Below are 18797 nucleotides of genomic sequence, written 5' to 3' on the forward strand. Positions count from 1 at the left end.
GAGCGTGGAAATTCATTCGCTTTGACACTCGTGATCCTTGGTGGTTCCAGAGAGCAGCGGTACAGTAAACCACCTGGTAGCAAGCAGAGCAATCGCACAAGAAAGCACTGAGTTTGTATTATCATCCAAGGGAGGATATTACATTTTTTTGTTCATAGAATGCTCTTTGTCGGTAATTAATCAGTTTCATTAGTGTCTCTTGCGCTTGTGTCTTTATTAAATCCTTGGCTCCTTCTCCAAAGCGCTTCACATCCAGCTGGCTCTTGTTCTCATAAAAAGAAGTGGAAGTGGAAGGCAGCCAGCCGCTGAGATTGAGCCCAGGATATGTGCAGGCCTCGAGGATGGACAAGAAGAGAGAGAGAGGGATGGGGGATGTGTGCCAGTAAGAGCGACATTACATTTATTCAAGTCGAGGTTTCCTTTGTGTGATAGTAAGGCATGAGTAAGAGACTTCATGTGAGAACTCATCGCCTATAGCTTTTCAGAAACTGATGAAAATGTCTGCGCTCGACTGCAGCCTTTGAGAAAACTGCAAAAGTGATGAGGGAGCAATTTTATTTCTTTTTATGAGTCATTGCCTCTATTTAACTCTTAAATGGATCTGCACACACACACTGAGACATTATATGGCTCAACGACAATCTAGTACTGCAGGTCTTTGAGCAGCACAATGCTTCCTGTGTGAGGGGAAAATGAGCCTCATTTTGTTTGGAGGTTTCAATGAACCAGCTTCTCACATATGGGATCAAAGCTGACCTTGCTCCTGAGCAATTTGGCACTCTGGTTGCCGCTGAGGTTCAGAAACGTTAAGAGGTACATGAAAAACATGCTCTGCTGCTCACTCTGCCCCCTGGGGCCCATGGAAGAAGGCAGTTGGAGCTTTTTCCTTGAGTACTAACTCTGGTAACTCAAATCTTGTATTGCACTGGTTTGTGATGCACCCTTGTACTTCATATGCATTTAGCTGCAACTCTATAGGGATGACAGTGTCATCTATCGGTCAGTCCACCACTGACATATCTCGACTAACTGTTTGATGAATTGAGGTTTTGCACAGAATGAGAATCCTAATGACTTTGGATTTGGTGATTACTTGAGCTTTTCCTCTAGCACCACTATAAGGTTTGCATTTGTGGCATTAAGCATAGACTGTATATGAGAAGTGGACATAGTCACTGTGACGTCACCCATTGGCTTGTTGACTGCCAATTTGAAGCCTTGAGTTCGACATTTTGGTTGTCACCATCTTGGTTTTTTGCAACCAGAAGTGACACGAGAGGGTGGAGATACAACCGAACATTGAATAAGCCATTTTTAGGCGACCAAAATGTTGCAATTAACTTCCATGAACCGAATACACACTGCGAAGTGGTTAAAGTCGTATGACGAAAGTACGGATAACTCCTAGACTGGGACAACACCGTGGTAGGGACCTGTCAAGGTAGCCACGCCCTTAAGCATACCTGTTTTTATGGTCTATTAGACTCTAAATGGGACCGTAATTTACTAAATGAACATCATGCTGTATTGAAGAAGACTTGAAACTAGCGATTGAGATCATAAACTCATGTTTACAATGTTTACTGAGGTAATAAATCAAGTGAGAAGTAGGCTCATTTTCTCATAGACTTCTATACAATCAGACTTCTTTTTGCAACCAAAGGAGTCGCCCCCTGCTGGCTGTTAGAAAGAATGCAAGTTTGAGGAACTTCCGCATTGGCTTCACTTTTCAGAACCGGATCTTTCCCACAGACATTCATGGTCCCCATGAGGGGACTTCTTCCTACTATGGTAATCCTCTGACTTTTGCTCTAATGCCTCCAGAGGGTCAACATTTTAATTTGTGCAATTACTTTGGTTTACGACCAAATATCTACCCATTATCCTTGTGTACATTGTGTTTACAACATCTTAGTTTAACATGCTAAACCAAGATGGTGAACACGGTAAACATCATACCTTCTAAACGTCAGCATGCTAGCATTGTCACTGTGAGAATATTATCGCAGGCTCACGTTAGCATTTACCTCAAAGCATTGTTGTCCTTGAGTACAGCCTTACTGAGCTGCTAGCATGGCAAGTTCTTTTTTTCTCGTAAGCTTTTCTTGGGAGTCTTTTCTGAGAGTTTGGTGGTGAGTAGTCAAGAATGGGTGTTAGCTTAGCTAGACCTGTTATGTCTATTTTGTAGCATACTATATTGCATTGTTTTGTTTTTTGATCAGTTATTACGTAGTTAGATGGTAGATTCTCTCTCTGTTAAGTCTTTTAGATTTCAGTTGACTTCATGTTGAACCACTGTATCTTTCCCTTGCCATTGACTTTCTGGCAGCCACAGTGGCTTTGAGGTGTTTGATCATTCCTCCTCGCGCCAATAAGAAATTAGACTCAGGAAACAAACCAAGACTGCCTCCTTAAACAGAATGGATCTTTCTCCGTGACTATGGACTAGTTCGAGCTGATAACATCCCCAGCAGGCTGAGGAGTTTTTTTTCCCCTCCTCATTGACTGATGAGTGTCTCACATCTCTGATCACAGTCCCTGCTGTGGTGACAGCTGCTACCTGTCTGACCTGTCCCTCTTCTGACCTCAAAGAGGTCAATATAGTCTCCTTTAGGTTGACCACACAGAGTCCAAAGTCTCCTTCTAGCCATATGGTTGACCTAAAATATTTTTGAGAGATTAGTACCTTCTTGTGGTAGTTTCAGAAGCTTTTTCTTGGATGTGAGATGCCTTTCTAACAACTTGCAAGACTAAAGTGATAACAATTCAGCCATTAATATGTTTATGTTTCCTGATATATATGTATTTCTACTTATTTGTATGCTTTAGTGCCAGGACAGAAGTATTTTGTCCACCATATTCCTGGCTGCTTGAAATAGCTACAGGGAATAAAGCTCTAAATCTGTACTAATGTGGACCAATCCACAGCTTGAGCTCTAAAACCAACTGTTACATTCATGGGGCTAATGCACTTATGGTGATATTCTCAGAGCTTTTGGAGTTTCATTCTTTGATGTTACTGGTTCCCAAAAACATTATCCAATCCAAGAATAAAAAAACTCCACTGACTAGACAGGGTCAGCAATAACTTTCATTCAATATAAAACACATACACTACTTCTATCTATCTATCTATCTATCTATCTATCTATCTATCTATCTATCTATCTGATGTTAACCCCTTAACACTCTGAAGGGCCCAGCCGCTATTCTGTCTTTCAGAGGTTGTTGCGGGCTGAGTTTAACAGTAAAGCTAGAGTGAAGATACTGGCATCATATGAAACTAGAAACCCAAGGAATCCATTGGTACCATGTCATGCTAGCTTGTCGGCAGAACGCTAGATAACGCTACAAAGTTCGCTAAATTTTGCTGAGGAAAAACTGGCATGGTGATCTTCAAAGGGGTCCCTTGACCTCTGACCTGAAGATATGTGAATGAAAATGGGTTCTATGGTTACCCACGAGTTTGGGGCAAAAATCATGCCGTTTTTTGAATGCAGTATATATGTGTTATTTTCGCCTATTCTAAAATGGTTTATTTGAATATTTCTGCATACTGGGGTCCTTAAACAGTCTTGGAATTGCATAAATTGGGTCTCACTGTAAAGCTGAGACTCTTGTGGATCCAATGAGCCCAACTGTATATAACAAACTTATATCATCATGTTCTACGCTCTTATACACTTTCACAATTTATTTTAATTAATTAATTTAGTAATCAATTTGTATTTCTTATTAATGACTATAACAACTTGGCACATGGTGAGCTGCATCTCAAATCAATCTTCAGGTTCCCAGCTTTCAGATGACCACTTCTTTATGTGACATCTACTGTTGACTTTTTGGCCCTGTTCAGACCTGGTATTAACATGCGTCCTCAGTGATCAGATCACAAGTGGACAGCTCTAAGTACAGGTGTGAACGCACTCAAGACGCATTGAGGACGCATTGAGATCAGATCTTTCAGACCACATTCAGAGGTGGTCTGGGCCACATATGACCACATTCTTTTAGCAGTGTGTACGTGAATGCGTCCTGGCTACATTAAGCCCCGCCTATGTCCTCAGCGTAAACGGCTTTATCTACCCCTGAACATCCCCTCACATTAGGGGTATGTGAGGGGATGTTCAGGGGTAGATAAAGCCTTTTACACCCCTCTAAAAAAGAGGGTGGAATAATAAGGGGTTAATCACATTAAGATCAGATATTCCTTTATTAGTCCTGCAGTGGGGAAATGTGCCATGTACAGCAGCAAAAGGGATGGTGCAAAAACAAGAAGCATCAGCTAACACAGTAAAAAAAGACCTAAACAAAGTGTAACAAAATATGAATAATTTAAATAGAAGGAAGTATAAAAATAGGAGCAGTATATACAGTATTGACAATAAACAGATTTGGGGTGTAAATATAGGCCTAATGTTCATATTTATGAAAAAAGAAGAGCAGACCAATTTATGTGTCTTTTGATAACTAATTGTCAGTGATGTCAGTTAGGATATATTGACAGAAAGGCAAAGTTTGTGGTCTAATGCATTTTGCTCATTTGTAATTTTCTTTTCTTTCCCTTTTTATCTTACCATTCATCACATCTTTTCATTTTCTGTTCAGTTAAAAAGTTAGAATATGTATTGTCATGTCTGTTGTATTTCATTTTTGTGGAGGAGATGAACCAGAGATGAACCAGAGAGATGAAAATGGGGTAAATGAGATGCTTTCGCTTTGCCAGGTTCCGTCTGCTCTTGTTTGTCAATAAAGTTTGTCTTGAAGCCAGCCAACATGGCGGACTACGACCTGACAACCAGAATAGCTCATTTTCTGGACCGGCACCTGGTGTTTCCTCTTCTGGAGTTCCTTTCTGTGAAAGAGGTACAACATCGCATAACGTCAAATATAACGTGTCTGTTTATTAGCGAGTCATGACAACACGACATGTAGTAGGAGCAGCGCTTGATGCCCTCCGGCTAGCTGGCTAGTAGTCCCGTTATATGCTGTCTAAAGCTAAACTACTCATTTATTCACGTCTTTTATAACTAAAGTGTTGCTGTCATGTCCAGTATATTAGCGGTTAATTACTGCGAAACTGCTGATGTTTTCAGGGCTTCGGCTAACAAGCTTGTTATTGTCGTTACTAGCGTGTTAGCCTGTATAACCGTTACCTTAGCTACCAGAGCGGGTTGACGCTACAGCCGGCTCCATGTGATGAGAGGCTCCATGTGATGAGAGGCTCCATGTGATGAGAGGCTTCATGTGATGAGAGGCTTCATGTGATGAGAGGCTCCATGTGATGAGAGGCTCCATGTGATGAGAGGCTCCATGTGATGAGAGGCTCCATGTGATGAGAGGCTCCATGTGATGAGAGGCTCCATGTGATGAGAGGCTTCATTCAGGACTGTTTTACAGCGTCCTGACGTTGTTTCCCTTTTCTTTGTCGTAAAGTTGTATGTAAAACTGAGTGTGTGCCCCAAAGAAAACGACATATTTATTGTTTTTCACAGATCTACAATGAAAAGGAACTCCTCCAGGGGAAGCTGGACCTCCTCAGTGAGACCAACATGGTGGATTTCGCCATGGATGTGTACAAAAACCTGTACCCGGACAAGGAAATCCCACACTGTAAGAAACAGCAGTTCAATAGTTTAGTTCTGGTTTAACAGCATTTCATTGTGTCATAACATCTAGCTTTCAAACTGTTCAGTTCATGATGCATCTTGGGCACTTTTGGTGGTAAGAATGAGAATTAATGATTTACATTGTGTTAACCTAATGTGCAATTAGAAGCAGATTATTAGTCATGTAATAAACCACATTGTCAAAGGGAAGAATAAACTAGACGTCTTGTTATGTAGCCTCTTTGCCTGTGATTTACCAGCCACTGTATTGTATAATAGTACCATTATCCGGAGTGTGCTTGGTTACTGGTCAGGAAATGTTTGGTAGAAAACATCTTGCCTATATTTTGCTGTTTGATGCTGTTAATTTCCCAACCAGATGAATAGATGTCAGAAGTCATTGCCACTGATGTAACAACATTGTGATAATGTGAGAACTGCTTCTGTTTCAGCTCTGAGAGAGAAGAGGAGTACAGTGGTGGCCCAGCTGAAGCAGCTCCAGTCAGAGACGGAGCCAATTGTGAAGATGTTTGAAGACCCGGAGACGACTCGACAGATGCAGTCCACGAGGTCAGATCAACTTGTCAAAGAAATGCATCTCTCTTAAATACAGTTCGGTCATTCTATAGTACTGACAGTATTATGATACTTGTGAAAGTGTGTCTGTGGACTGTTAATGGTTCATCTGACATCTATTAATCTATTTGTTTTATTCTTCATCAGAGATGGGAGGATGCTCTTCGACTATCTTTCAGAGAAACACAATGTAAGGTTTGAATGTTAAATGGTGTATTCACACACCTCTTGTTGTATAAAGAGTGCAGAGTGTGTTTTTTGTTTCCATAACAACCAGCTGCCGTGTGAGCCAGCAGGACTGTTATCCAAGTCTCAGAATCTTAAAACATCCAACAACACCCACAAATGTGCTCATTATTCACTCAATAATTAGAATAACTACTTTCAACTTTTCTGCCCACGTTTTTTTTTTTTTACCTTTTTTTTAATATATTCAACAGATAAATTACGCTTGCATAGAAATATTGTCCACATCACGTACACTACCCTGAAAAGAGGACTTGTTGTCAGTGTGAGAAAGAACAGGCTTTTGTTGCCTAAAAAGATGAAGATGCTGCCACATTCCCCAATCAGCCCCAGTCTGTCAGCCTTGCAGCCTCTCACAGTTCGCTTTCTTTAAGAGGAAAAAAAAGCAAAGGTGTTACCAGTTTGAAAAACAGTGGATTAGTGTTACTGCACTCCACAACTATAGACTGTTTAAAGCCACATTCATTACAGCCTTTATATCGTGCCACACCTTTTTAAAATTGAATTTCCCCAATAAAGTAATTCTTCTTCCTTCTTCTTCTTTATAATGACAATGAAATGACAAACCTTTCAGTAAAAGCCAGACTTTTCCTCCATGTAATTTTTTGCTTGTCAGTTTTCAACCTTGTTCAGTGTGCTTTCATTTATATGTCCCTTGTATTTTTTATTTCTTAGTTCCGACAAGAATACCTGGACACACTGTACAGGTACGCCAAATTCCAGTACGAGTGCGGTAACTACTCTGGGGCTGCAGAATACCTCTACTTCTTCCGTGTCCTGGTAAGAAATATTAAACACATCAGAATAGAAAAAGTGAATTACTATGGAGGAGAGAACCTGCTAAAATATGCCAAAAATAATATTCAAAATAAATGTAGCCATTAATTAATTGATAAAATGTGACATTAATTGATATTTCTGTTTTAATCTGTTTCTTTATTTATTTATCTTTGTATTAATTCCCTTATTTAGTTACCCTTCGGTTTAATTTTCTCTTTTATTTATTTATGTATTTATTTTAATACATTTTTTAATTTATTTACGCATTTATTTTTTGAAGACTGGAGTTGATAAGCAGAAGCAGACACAGTTAGCTAGCTAGCATATAGTCATGCACCCTGACCCCATGGTGACACATGTTGAGTGACAGCCCCCTCATTTGCATAATGAGTCAGAAATGCATAAAGAAATTAATAAAGAAAAGAATACATAAATAAATAAGTTTAGGGAAATAAATGAGGGGTGAAATGCAAATGGAAAATTGTGCAGAAATAAAGAAATAAATACAAAATAAATAAAGAATAAGAGTAAAAACAAATGAATTAATTAAAAGTAAATGCAAAAACAAATGAATAAATACAAAATAAATATAAAAATTAATACAAGTAAACATAAATACATGAAAGGGAAAATTAAACAAGAGTAAATAAATAAGGGAATCATTACAAAGACAAATATATAAAGAAGCAAATAATTAAAACAGAAATATCAAGTTGTGTCAAATTTTATCAGTTAATTAATGGATACATTTATGTTTAATATTATTTTTGCTACATTTAATGATTTATTTATTTATCTTGTATTTTTTTCCCATAAATTACAAGCCACAATATATATAAAAAATTCTCATCTATTTATTATTATTATTATTAGTAGTAGTAGTAGTAGAAGTAGTAGTAGTAGTAGTATTTCCAAAATGCTGCTCATTCTGTTTTGATAATGATACACTGAATTGGTTGCTCTCTGCTCAGGTTCCCTCAACAGACAGGAATGCCTTGAGCTCTCTGTGGGGGAAACTGGCCTCTGAGATCCTGATGCAGAACTGGGAAGCAGCCATGGAGGATCTGACTCGACTAAGGGAGACTATTGATAACAATGTAAGTGAATAATACTTACTAAATCCTCAATAAGAAGCTTACAGGTGTTCTCGAGAGTAGCTAGTTTTACTAGCGATTACATTAGCAATATAGAATTAAAATAAGACCATGATGGACCAAGCAGCATATTGCAACATGGGATGATATTTGCAGTTTGTAGTAAAGTAAACTCTGAAGTAGAACATTGCAGTATTGTGAGAGTGGAGCTCTTTTTCTGAAATGTCCGAATCAATACCAATGTATCCTGACTGAAATCAAATACCCAGACGAAGGTCTAATGAACGATCTACTGCTATTTATAGGTCATTTACCTCAATAGTTGCTATGTGAACCTGCTTCTGGACCGTTTCTCTGCAATTTGGCAAGAAAGTCATTATTGAACATGGGTCTGAATTGTATTTATAGGTATTCTTGCTCTAAAAAACATTTCCTGATGCAACATTGCAGAACATCTACCATTTGTGTCCCACCTCTCCTTTCAGTCTGTGAGTTCTCCTCTCCAGTCACTCCAGCAGAGGACCTGGCTCATCCACTGGTCCCTCTTTGTGTTCTTCAACCATCCTAAAGGCAGGGACAACATCATCGAGCTCTTCCTCTATCAGCCCCAGTGAGTCGCTGTGCTGTTAATATAGCAGAGAACAGCCATCTTTTTAGAAACAATACAAAGCACATACACAGTAGGGCTGGGACGATACACCTATCTCCTGATTCAATATCATCACGATACTTGGGTGCCGGTTCGATATGTATTGCGATTCTACAAGTATTGCGATACGATATTATGATTTACTGGAATTCTTTTAATACTAGACCATGGGAAAAAGTTGTGTCATACACTTCTAGGGACTTTTACTCTGGAAAATCTCTAAATTGATCCAGTAAAAATGTTTGATTTTCAGCATGTATGTAGTCAGAGATGTCCTGAAGTCAAATATCATATCAGTCATTCAGGTATTATTTAGTCCATTTTTTCCAGAAACCCAAAAATCAAATAGCTAAATTTTACCTCACAACTGAGTGATATTTTCTTATTAATTTATAAGGGACATGTAATGTTTTATACTTCTGATGAATATAATCCAATCGGTCTTATTTCCATATATGTATTTTGTATACACAGTTCCCTTTGTTATCACCTTATTTTGAAAAACGGACGTGGTCCCACGTGTATACTTCCGCTAACTTCTCCAAGGTGGTCTCTAGCTCTCCCGTCAGCTCCGTCCTCTTTATACATCCATGGTCAGCTCCATCGGGGCCGTTTGAATGCATTTAACATAAATGTCAGTATATGGGTGCTCTACAGTTGTGGCGTCGGCCCATTTGACCACGGAGATGAGAGTGACGGCCGGCTCGACCGCATGTTACCGCGATACGATAACGTTTCCTGTCCACGACAGTTAGCATGCAGCTTTAGCCGTGATGTCTAGCTCTGCTCTTCCTGCAATGTGTGAAACCCAAAGTGTTTCCATATTTCACTGGTTGTGTAGTGTTTACCACGCTGGATTTAATATGTGAGGGTGCAGGTCGTATCCCCGTGGACCCTCTGCTGTTCTCTACTTTGTTGTTTTGGCTCGTTGCGGTTTGTTTTGGTTTTTGACAGATACGTAACGGATATAACGTCACGTTACTCACACTATAACAATAAAAGCGGTAACTTCCTTCTACCTCTGCATAGACTCAAATGAAGCAAATATATTGATTCTGACATTAAAAAATCTATTTCAAAATTGTACAAAACGCGATACGTAGGTGAATAGATTTTACAACTAATAAACAGGCTTGATGGTGCTGTCATCCAGATCCTAACATACTGAATTCTTTATCTTGCTCCAGAACATATGGCTGAAAGACACACAGGCTTTTTCACATCTTAAACCTGAGACTTTTATTGAAAAGGCCTTTTTAGTTTGAAGGCCACCCTGCTGTTGTGTTGTCAGTTTATTTTGTAAATGTATTTTTGATTCAACATATGTTGTAGCTACATAAGTGTACAGGTTTTGTTTCAAATTGTACTTTGTACTGTACTTACTGCATGAATCAAAGCTTCTGCGTGCAAAAAAATAAGTGTTTTTTTCTTTTGGAGTTAAATGACAATTTGGTTGTGATGGCAACTCATTACGCTGCCACGGTGTGCTGCCTTTGTGTTTTTCAGGTACCTGAATGCCATCCAGACAATGTGCCCACACATCCTGAGATACCTTACAACCGCAGTCATCACCAACAAAGACGTACGAAAGCGCAGACAAGTGCTCAAGGACTTGGTGAAAGTCATTCAACAGGTAAGGTAGATAAATATTAGCAGAATCATTTTTATCTAAAGTGGTTCAAGGATTCAGTCAACATATGAACAGGGCTCCAGAAGAACTTTTCTACCTTGGTTGCACTGGTACGCCTGACTTTAGTGTAATTTGGCACCGCAATAATACATTTAAAGTGTTTGTCAGTTCCCATAAGCCCACACTAGGGATATCACCATACCAGAAATTTAGTAGTCAGTACCGATTACCAGTGAAATTACATGAATCACGACACCATATACTTCAACATCCACTCCTTTATTACCATTTGCTTATTGTTTTTGTTAGAAAGTTAAACAGGTCATAATTCCCTCTCTGTTATATATTTTATATCGCTGTGAAAACATCAAAAAACTGGATTTATTCAAGTTCTTCACCAAAAACTACATTTTAGAAGATTACATTTGAACACATGATAACATTAGAATTTACCATAGCCCAAAACCCATACTGAATAGAGCCTGAACGTATCATAATGTAAATCAGGGGCACCTCCCGTTAACTAGCTCCAGAGACATAGAGTATCTTTGCAAGCTGCAGATCGTCCTGCAGATTTCAACATAGATTTGTTGTTCACAATGTAGCATCGGAGATCATCGGAGCAGAGGACAAATTAGCGGTAAAGTTGCCTCCTGTTATTAAATGTACAGTAGTGTCTCACAAACACACATTCTCACTTTTTGCTCCCCCCACTTGTGAAATGAATCCGGCGCAAATGAAATTAAGTATTGACTGAGTTAATCTTTGCATGTAAACCATTAATTAAAAATCGTGTTTTTTGGGATTCTATACAATATCACAAAACATTATATCGCAATATTTGATATTTTCAATATTTCCTTACACCCCTAAACACTAGTTCTCTTCATTTTAAATTACCGGTATGTTTTATGGTAAAGATGTTTCTCGAGGAGGAGTACATGGCGCGGTTTGACACACACGCACCGGTTCGCATATGCAAAATGGGTGCACTGTAGAGCCCTGATGAACGATGGTTTCTCTCTCTCTTGCTCCCGCAGGAGTCGTACACATACAAGGACCCAATCACAGAGTTTGTGGAGTGTCTCTACGTGAACTTTGACTTTGACAGCGCCCAGAAGAAGCTGAGAGAGTGCGAGTCGGTAAGGATCACTTCCTAAAGTTTCTCCTGCTTTGACAGTGTGCGTTTGTCACGGCGCACAGGCCTAAATCGCCCCATAGAAGTTAGCTGTCTCCTGGGACTGAGGGGTAATATGAAGCTTCCCTTAACTATGGTGCTCTGATCTCCTGAGTCCCAGGCATTTGACTTCGCAGCTATTCAGCCTCTGCAAATCCATGTCTGGCCTGATTTGCTGGCTCTTACTTTTATTCAGTTTGATTTTCAAAGCGGAACAGCTGTCAGATTTGGGGCTCGGTTGCCTTCTCTTTAGAAACCCTGCAGTTTTTGTTAGTCGTGTTGGGGGACCACTTTGCGCATTCGCCGAGCACCCTCATCAATTGGCTTTAACCCCCTCTTGTATAAGATATGCAGTAATTGCGAAGGCCTCAACTATCCTGTCAGGTACGGAGTGTGAGCACTCGTGATTTCTGCTGACTTTTAATTGTCAGGGGAATTCAAATTACCATGTTTTTTGTTTATTTGCCCTCTAGAGGTCATCAACTTGTCTTAGTTACTGTATAAACCTCACATGATGTTTTTGTTTTAGAATAATGTCTTCTATGGTTTAAAGAGAACTTTTTGATTGATGTAAAAATATTAAAGTCAGCAGTGGACCCGGTTTGTTTCAATCACATGATAAGAATGATTGAATTGGTAAACTAATGGAATATTTATGGTGGCACCTTAGTTTGTGTGTTTACCACAGCAAAGCACTGAATAATTGGATTTTGTTTTACACAAACAGCTCCTTGTGAAATAACGGTGCCACATCTCCTTTGAGACACTAATATATTCATACATTTAAGCTCCTCTGGAGATTTGAGGTGGTCAAACATCCCCATTTGATATTTCTGTGATCGTTGCTTTAAAACCACAGATGGAGACGTCACGACATAATCTTCTACACTTATGTCTGGTGATCGCTTTATGAGTCATGTTGCGTGACGGGCAGGTTCCATGTTTACTTTAGCACGAGCTCGGAGACAGTGATGGAGAAATATTTTAACATCTTGTTGTGTAATAGTACATCTTAACATATTTATCTCAAAAGCCTGCTTTGTGAATACATAAAAGGGCCAGTGTGTCGCATTTTGGGGCATCTATTACCAGAAATGTAATATAATATTCATAACTATGTTTTCAATGGTGTATAAATCACCTGAAATAAGAATGAGGGCTGAAACGTTTCCTGGAGTCAGTGAATCGATCTTCGAGTCTTTGCATGGAAGATTTGTTTAATCAATTTTGAATTCAAACACATCATCACAGTTCGATCAGTTAAAGTTAAAGAACCTTTACAGGAGTTTTCCCACAAGATGTGAACCTTTAAATTATTTTTTGGATTTATATGTTTGCATTTCAGAAAATGCTTTATTTAAAACCCAGAATGTAATATAACACTTAAATGCACTAAATGGGTTAAGTTCTGACAGATAATATTATTGTATGCAAATTAAAAGGAGTATTTGTAAGAATCAGAAATGTCTTGTTAACAGCGACACCTGTGGCCGTTAAGACAACGAAAGTCAGCGTCCTGTTGCTCGCGCTTGTGCTCGCTCTACATAGACATGAACGAGCATCGCTCAAAATAGTGAGGCGACACACGTCAGCTAAAAGCACAATATCACTCTATATTTCAGCTGCTTGGCAGTAATGTTAGCTGATCAGACGAAGGTCTCTCCATGAATCAATGCTGATCCTAGTGTTGGCTTTTCCTGCCTCAGCCTCCCGACCGCGGCTGGAGGGAACAGGGGAGACACCGGAGTTTTGGTCGGAGACGATAATGTTTCTCGCTGCGGAGCCCCGTCACTTCACAAGACACGGGAAACCTCTGTTGGTCTGGAGGAGCTGCAGCAGTTATTTCTGCACAAACGTCCACTGTACATTCACTAGATATTCTCAGAGCTAAACTAACTCTTCTGCAGTGTGGAGTGTGCGCGCATGCACGTGAGAGTGGAGCGAAAGAGTGAGAACGAGCGCGGTGTGTGAGTGAAGGCAGGCGGAGGAGCAGAGTACAGCAGAGACTCCGGTCCTGGAGACCAAAGCTACGGTCTCCCCCGCGTCCTCCGACCGCGGCCAACACTGTTTAACAGACGGGCTTCACTAGATACAACTTTGTGGTTTTGGTGCTTCCGTGTAGTTTGTGTTGGAGCCTGAGTCTGAACAGCGTAGCCACACGCGAGCGCGCATGGGACACCGACCCGCAATGATTTATACGTGTAAGAAGTTACAAACAGTCCCTTTTAATCTTTGCATGTAAACTATTAATTAAAAATCTTTTTTTTTGAGAATCGATACAATATCACAAAACACAATATCGCAATATTTGATATTTTCAATATTTTCTTACACCCCTAAGAAGTTACAAACAGTCCCTTTAAGACGTTGTTCTTGCGTGAGGCCCATTACCTTGTGATTTTCTCTCAACGTCGGTACATGATTTAGCCTTCACTCTCACACCACAGGAAGCTCCTATAAGCTCCTACACTGCAGACAACTCGAAGAGATTTGGAAGCACATCGATGCATAAATGTGCATTTAATGAGGAAAATTTGGTTTTCCATTTTTTTTTATTTGTGTGATACTATATACATTACATGTACATTATGACCATATCTTCTGTACATATATGGGGAATTAGAAGTTTGGACAAAAAAAAAAACCCTATCCAAACCAGATACCCAATACAGAACTGTCTTCTAAATGCTCTACATTGTGAGGGAGGATAGTTAGGACATTTTAATGTATGGGTGCATAAACCAATAGCTGGAAATTCTGACAAAACAGCCAAACCAGAGGACATAGTTTCCAGCACATCATATGTGGTTGTCTGGTGATGCTATTATGTACTCAAGTATACTTATCATTCCAGTCAAAGATGGATTATGGTGTGAAATTATAGCTGCACACACATGTTTTGAATATGTCTGCATATACTGTATGTATATATTGGAAAATGTGCTGGCAGAGAACTACTAACTCAAAGAACACTTTGTCTTTTCCAGATTTATTTCATACACTCTCTATACATGAATGCTTTGTACGTGATGTAAGTGATGGATACTTACAGCCGTGTGCTCTTTTCTCCGTCAGGTTCTTGTGAATGACTTCTTCCTGGTCGCTTGCCTCGAGGATTTCATCGAGAATGCCCGTCTCTTCATCTTTGAGACATTTTGTCGGATTCATCAGTGCATCAGCATCAGGTACACCGTCTTTGTAATAGGCGTACTTGTCATAAACGGCCGTGCCTTTTATTTGTGGAGGCACAGTTAACAGGAGAGAAAAAGGATGAAAGGCTCTTTTCAACTTGTTTACCCAGATCATTGATGTTCTCATTGCTGCCAAATTGTAGATGTTATTCATTTATGTCCTGCTAGTTTTTCCAACTATACTCAACAGTAAACTGTAAAAAGGGAGTTTTGAAGACTTTGGATTACTTAACTGAAATGCCCCCTCCTCCTCCTCCTCCTTCGCTGTCTCCACTCAGCATGCTGGCAGACAAGCTCAACATGACGCCGGAGGAGGCGGAGAGGTGGATCGTCAACCTCATCCGTAACGCCAGACTCGATGCCAAGATCGACTCCAAACTGGTGAGGCTCTGCGTTTGCTGATCCACCTCCAGCCAGATGAGCTTTGAAATCACAGAGCCTAGCATAAACAGCCCTGTCTAGACTACTCATTTAGCTGGTAATATACTGTAGTTATGGCAATGTATTTATTTTGCTCTTGTGTAAGACTGAAAGCAGCATCCGAGCACTTACCACGTTTGCGGTACTTTAAAAGGCAGTCCTAGAGGTATGTTAACTTGTGTGAATTTGTTCCTCAGGGTCATGTGGTGATGGGCAACAACGCAGTGTCGCCGTACCAGCAGGTGATCGAGAAGACCAAGAGCCTGTCCTTCCGTAGCCAGATGTTGGCAATGAACATAGAGAAGAAAGTGGCCCATAGCAACAGGAACGAGGTAAACAAAGCACTAAGCATTGTGTCGGGATGTTTAGTGCCAGATGCACTAAAAATTAGAGCCATTTTTTCATCAGTTTGTACTAGGGCTGTCAAAGTTAACATGATAATAAAGCGCCACTAATTTCTTTAACATATTAACGCAACTTAGGTAGGCTCCGTTTTAAAGCTAGAGTGAAGATACTGACATCATATGAAACTATAAAACCTAAAGAATCCATTGGTACTAACCATGTCATACTGGCTTGTAGCGAAGGATATTCAAAGGGGTCCCTTGACCTCTGACCTCTAGATATGTGAATATAAATGGGTTCTATGGGTACCCACGAGTCTCCCCTTTACAGACATGCACACTTTATGATAATCACATGCAGTTTGGGGCAAGTCATAGTAGGGATGCACCGATTCAACTTTTTCAGTCCCGATACCGATACCAATATGCACTGGGCTTTGGGTATCGGCCGATACCGAATACCGATCTGATACCAGTGTTTAATTAATGAGCTGTATGCCTCACTGTGTGGAAGTGACTAGGATCATTCTTATATGTGTAAGCAAACATCAGGCTTGACTTAAACATTGCTTTCCTAATGTTGTAAGACAAAATGTGACCAATAAATACATAGATATGAATTTACTCAATTTATTATTAAAATAATGAATCCAATAACAAATAATCTTTCAAATTAATAGGAATTACCAAAGTGTAAATATTTTGAATGCAGCAACAAATTAGTCAAAACTTAAACAGAAATTAATTTCCAGTATATAATGTTACAGTATATAAAAATAGAACTGAATTGAATAGATCGGCCCCAAAGTCACCTATACCCGACCCAGCTGTTTGGCTCAATATCGGCACGATATCCGATCCGGTATCGGTGCATCCCTAAGTCATAGTCAAGTCAGCACACTGACACACTGACAGCTGTTGTTGTCTGTTGGGCTGCAGTTTGCCATGTTATGATTTCAGCATATTTTTTATGCTAAATACAGTACCTGTGAGGGTTTCTGGACAATATCTGTCATTGTTTTGTGTTCTTAATTGATTTCCAATAATAAATATATACATATATTTGCATAAAGCAGCATATTTGCCCACTCCCATGTTGATTATAGTATTAAATACTTAAACTAATCTCCCTTTAAGGTACATTTTGAACAAATAAAAAATGTGTGATTAATCAGGATTAAATATTTGAATGGATTGACAGCCCTAGTTTATACTTAACACTGGATCCAGTGTAAACTGGCCATTTTTCATGTTAGCATTTAGCATATAAGTGTAGAAAAGTGAGGCACTTAATGTTAGATCACTCCCATTCTTATTGCTCACCTGTCATGTCAGTATGTGCAGACCTCGTTCCTCTGTCCTACTGCCCTCTGATGAATCTATGTGAAAACATTCTCAGATTGTTGATTGTACAGCGCAACATTTCATTTTGGGTACGAAAAAAAAGAATCAAGATTTTAATTAGAGTCATTTAGTAGTCTGTACAATCTGTCATGATTTCATCAGAGCATTGTTTTTGTCCTGTCAATCATTATGAGAGAGAAGCTGGCAGGTGTTTTCAGTTGGTGGATTTCTAATTTTGGAACAAATCTCTTGTTGTTGTTTTCTTATAAAGTAATTTCAGCGTTTCTTCTCATGTTTGTTTTGTTTTTGTGTTCATTTCTCAGACACCAAACTGGGCTGCTCAAGACTCCGGCTTCTATTAAAATGGAAATCAGCTTCAAGAGGATGCAGATGGCTTCTAACGGATATTATTTAGACTTTTTATCGAATTTATTTATTTATTTATTTATTTATTTATCATGTTAGCAACTATTGTTATTTAACTGGCAGCTTAACTTTCTGCAGTAAAAAATGTCCAAGACGAGGCAGCATGGCTTGATTAAGGTATTATTTATTTAGTGGACATTCTCTTCATCATAATTTATTTGTAATCTGGTACAAAGTCTTTATTTCACAATTATTCACCCAAACTTTGGAAGTAACAATCCAACCAGAAATATCATAAATTAACATTAAACATGTTTTTTGCCTCCGTAGAGATTTGTTTCTATTAATATTTGACCACTAGATGGCGCAGTTGGTTCATATTTGTTTCCTGGCGTCTGCAGACAGTTTCGTCATCTATGCCGGACTGTAGTTCCTACTACGGTGTCAGAATTTAATATTTGCATGATTTGTTGTTAAAGTAAGAACAGACAGAACAACAGATGCAAAATTGACATTTAGATGAAACCAAAAAAACATTTTTGAACTGAAAATGAACACTGAGAACTTGGGAAATCCTGTTGGTATGGAGATTAAATTAGATGGAAAGCACTGCAACAGCAACTTACATGACAGATCTCTTTTCATAGACCTGTTTTAGTTTTTTCTAGGGGGATAGAGGGGGTCTTTAGGGGAGATAGCAGGTCAACAGTAGATGTCACATAGAAGTGGTGTACATCATCTGAAAGCTGGGAACCTGAAGATTAATTAGAGATGCAGCTCAGCACTGTGTGTTAAGTTGTTCTAGTCATAAATCAGAAATAAACACAAATTAATTAATTAATTAATTAAAAATAATTTGTCAAAGTGTATACGGGCTTAGAACATTATGATGGAAGTATATGATGGTCATTCCCATGCTCACTTATGTCACATAAATTGTTGCAGCAATTTTGGGGTTGATACCATTTGTTACACAGATTTTGTGCTAAATTTAACCATTTTTTACCCCTCGAGAATTGATAAAAATGATCAATAATCCCTCCAAAATACCACATTAAGACACCAAGACCTCGAGGAACACCATAGAAGAAGTCATGCTGTGATTTGGTACCAAAAAGTTTGACATTTCTGCAAGAATTGCATTTTTCGGTGATAGGATGGCGAGCACTTCTGTTCTGGAAAACCATCCATCCTCTGAATGCTCTAGGTCTCTAGTTTGATCCATCCGTCCTCTGAATGCTCTAGGTCTGAAGTTCAATCAATCCATCCTCTGAATGCTCTAGGTCTCTAGTTTGTGGCTGTAAAGTTTCATGAGGCTGTGATTATCCTAGAGGTCACCACAGGTCATTTTATACAGTGAGGTCAAGTTTC

The 18797-nt window shown here is 39.2% G+C and overlaps 1 protein-coding gene across 2 annotated transcripts; it reads left to right on the forward strand.

Moving 5' to 3' along the window:
- The first annotated feature begins 4509 nt into the window (after positions 1-4509).
- eif3eb (eukaryotic translation initiation factor 3, subunit E, b) lies at positions 4510-17755 on the forward strand. 2 transcript variants are annotated; one of them, XM_037796100.1, is made up of 13 exons: positions 4516-4866; positions 5496-5613; positions 6062-6179; positions 6333-6375; positions 7107-7211; positions 8183-8308; positions 8791-8915; positions 10461-10587; positions 11625-11726; positions 14837-14946; positions 15231-15333; positions 15570-15704; positions 17384-17755. In XM_037796100.1, exons 1-13 carry the CDS (start codon positions 4777-4779, stop codon positions 17420-17422), a joined length of 1341 nt encoding a protein of 446 aa, XP_037652028.1. In that variant the 5' UTR covers positions 4516-4776; the 3' UTR covers positions 17423-17755. The 2 variants fall into 2 exon arrangements, with proteins under 2 accessions (XP_037652029.1, XP_037652028.1); XM_037796101.1 differs by lacking the exons at positions 15570-15704; positions 17384-17755 and having other exon boundaries at positions 4510-4866; positions 15143-15278.
- The last annotated feature ends 1042 nt before the right edge of the window (positions 17756-18797 follow it).

Source organism: Sebastes umbrosus, chromosome 15 (assembly GCF_015220745.1).
Source record: "Sebastes umbrosus isolate fSebUmb1 chromosome 15, fSebUmb1.pri, whole genome shotgun sequence".
In the NCBI taxonomy this organism is placed as follows: Eukaryota; Metazoa; Chordata; class Actinopteri; order Perciformes; family Sebastidae; genus Sebastes; species Sebastes umbrosus.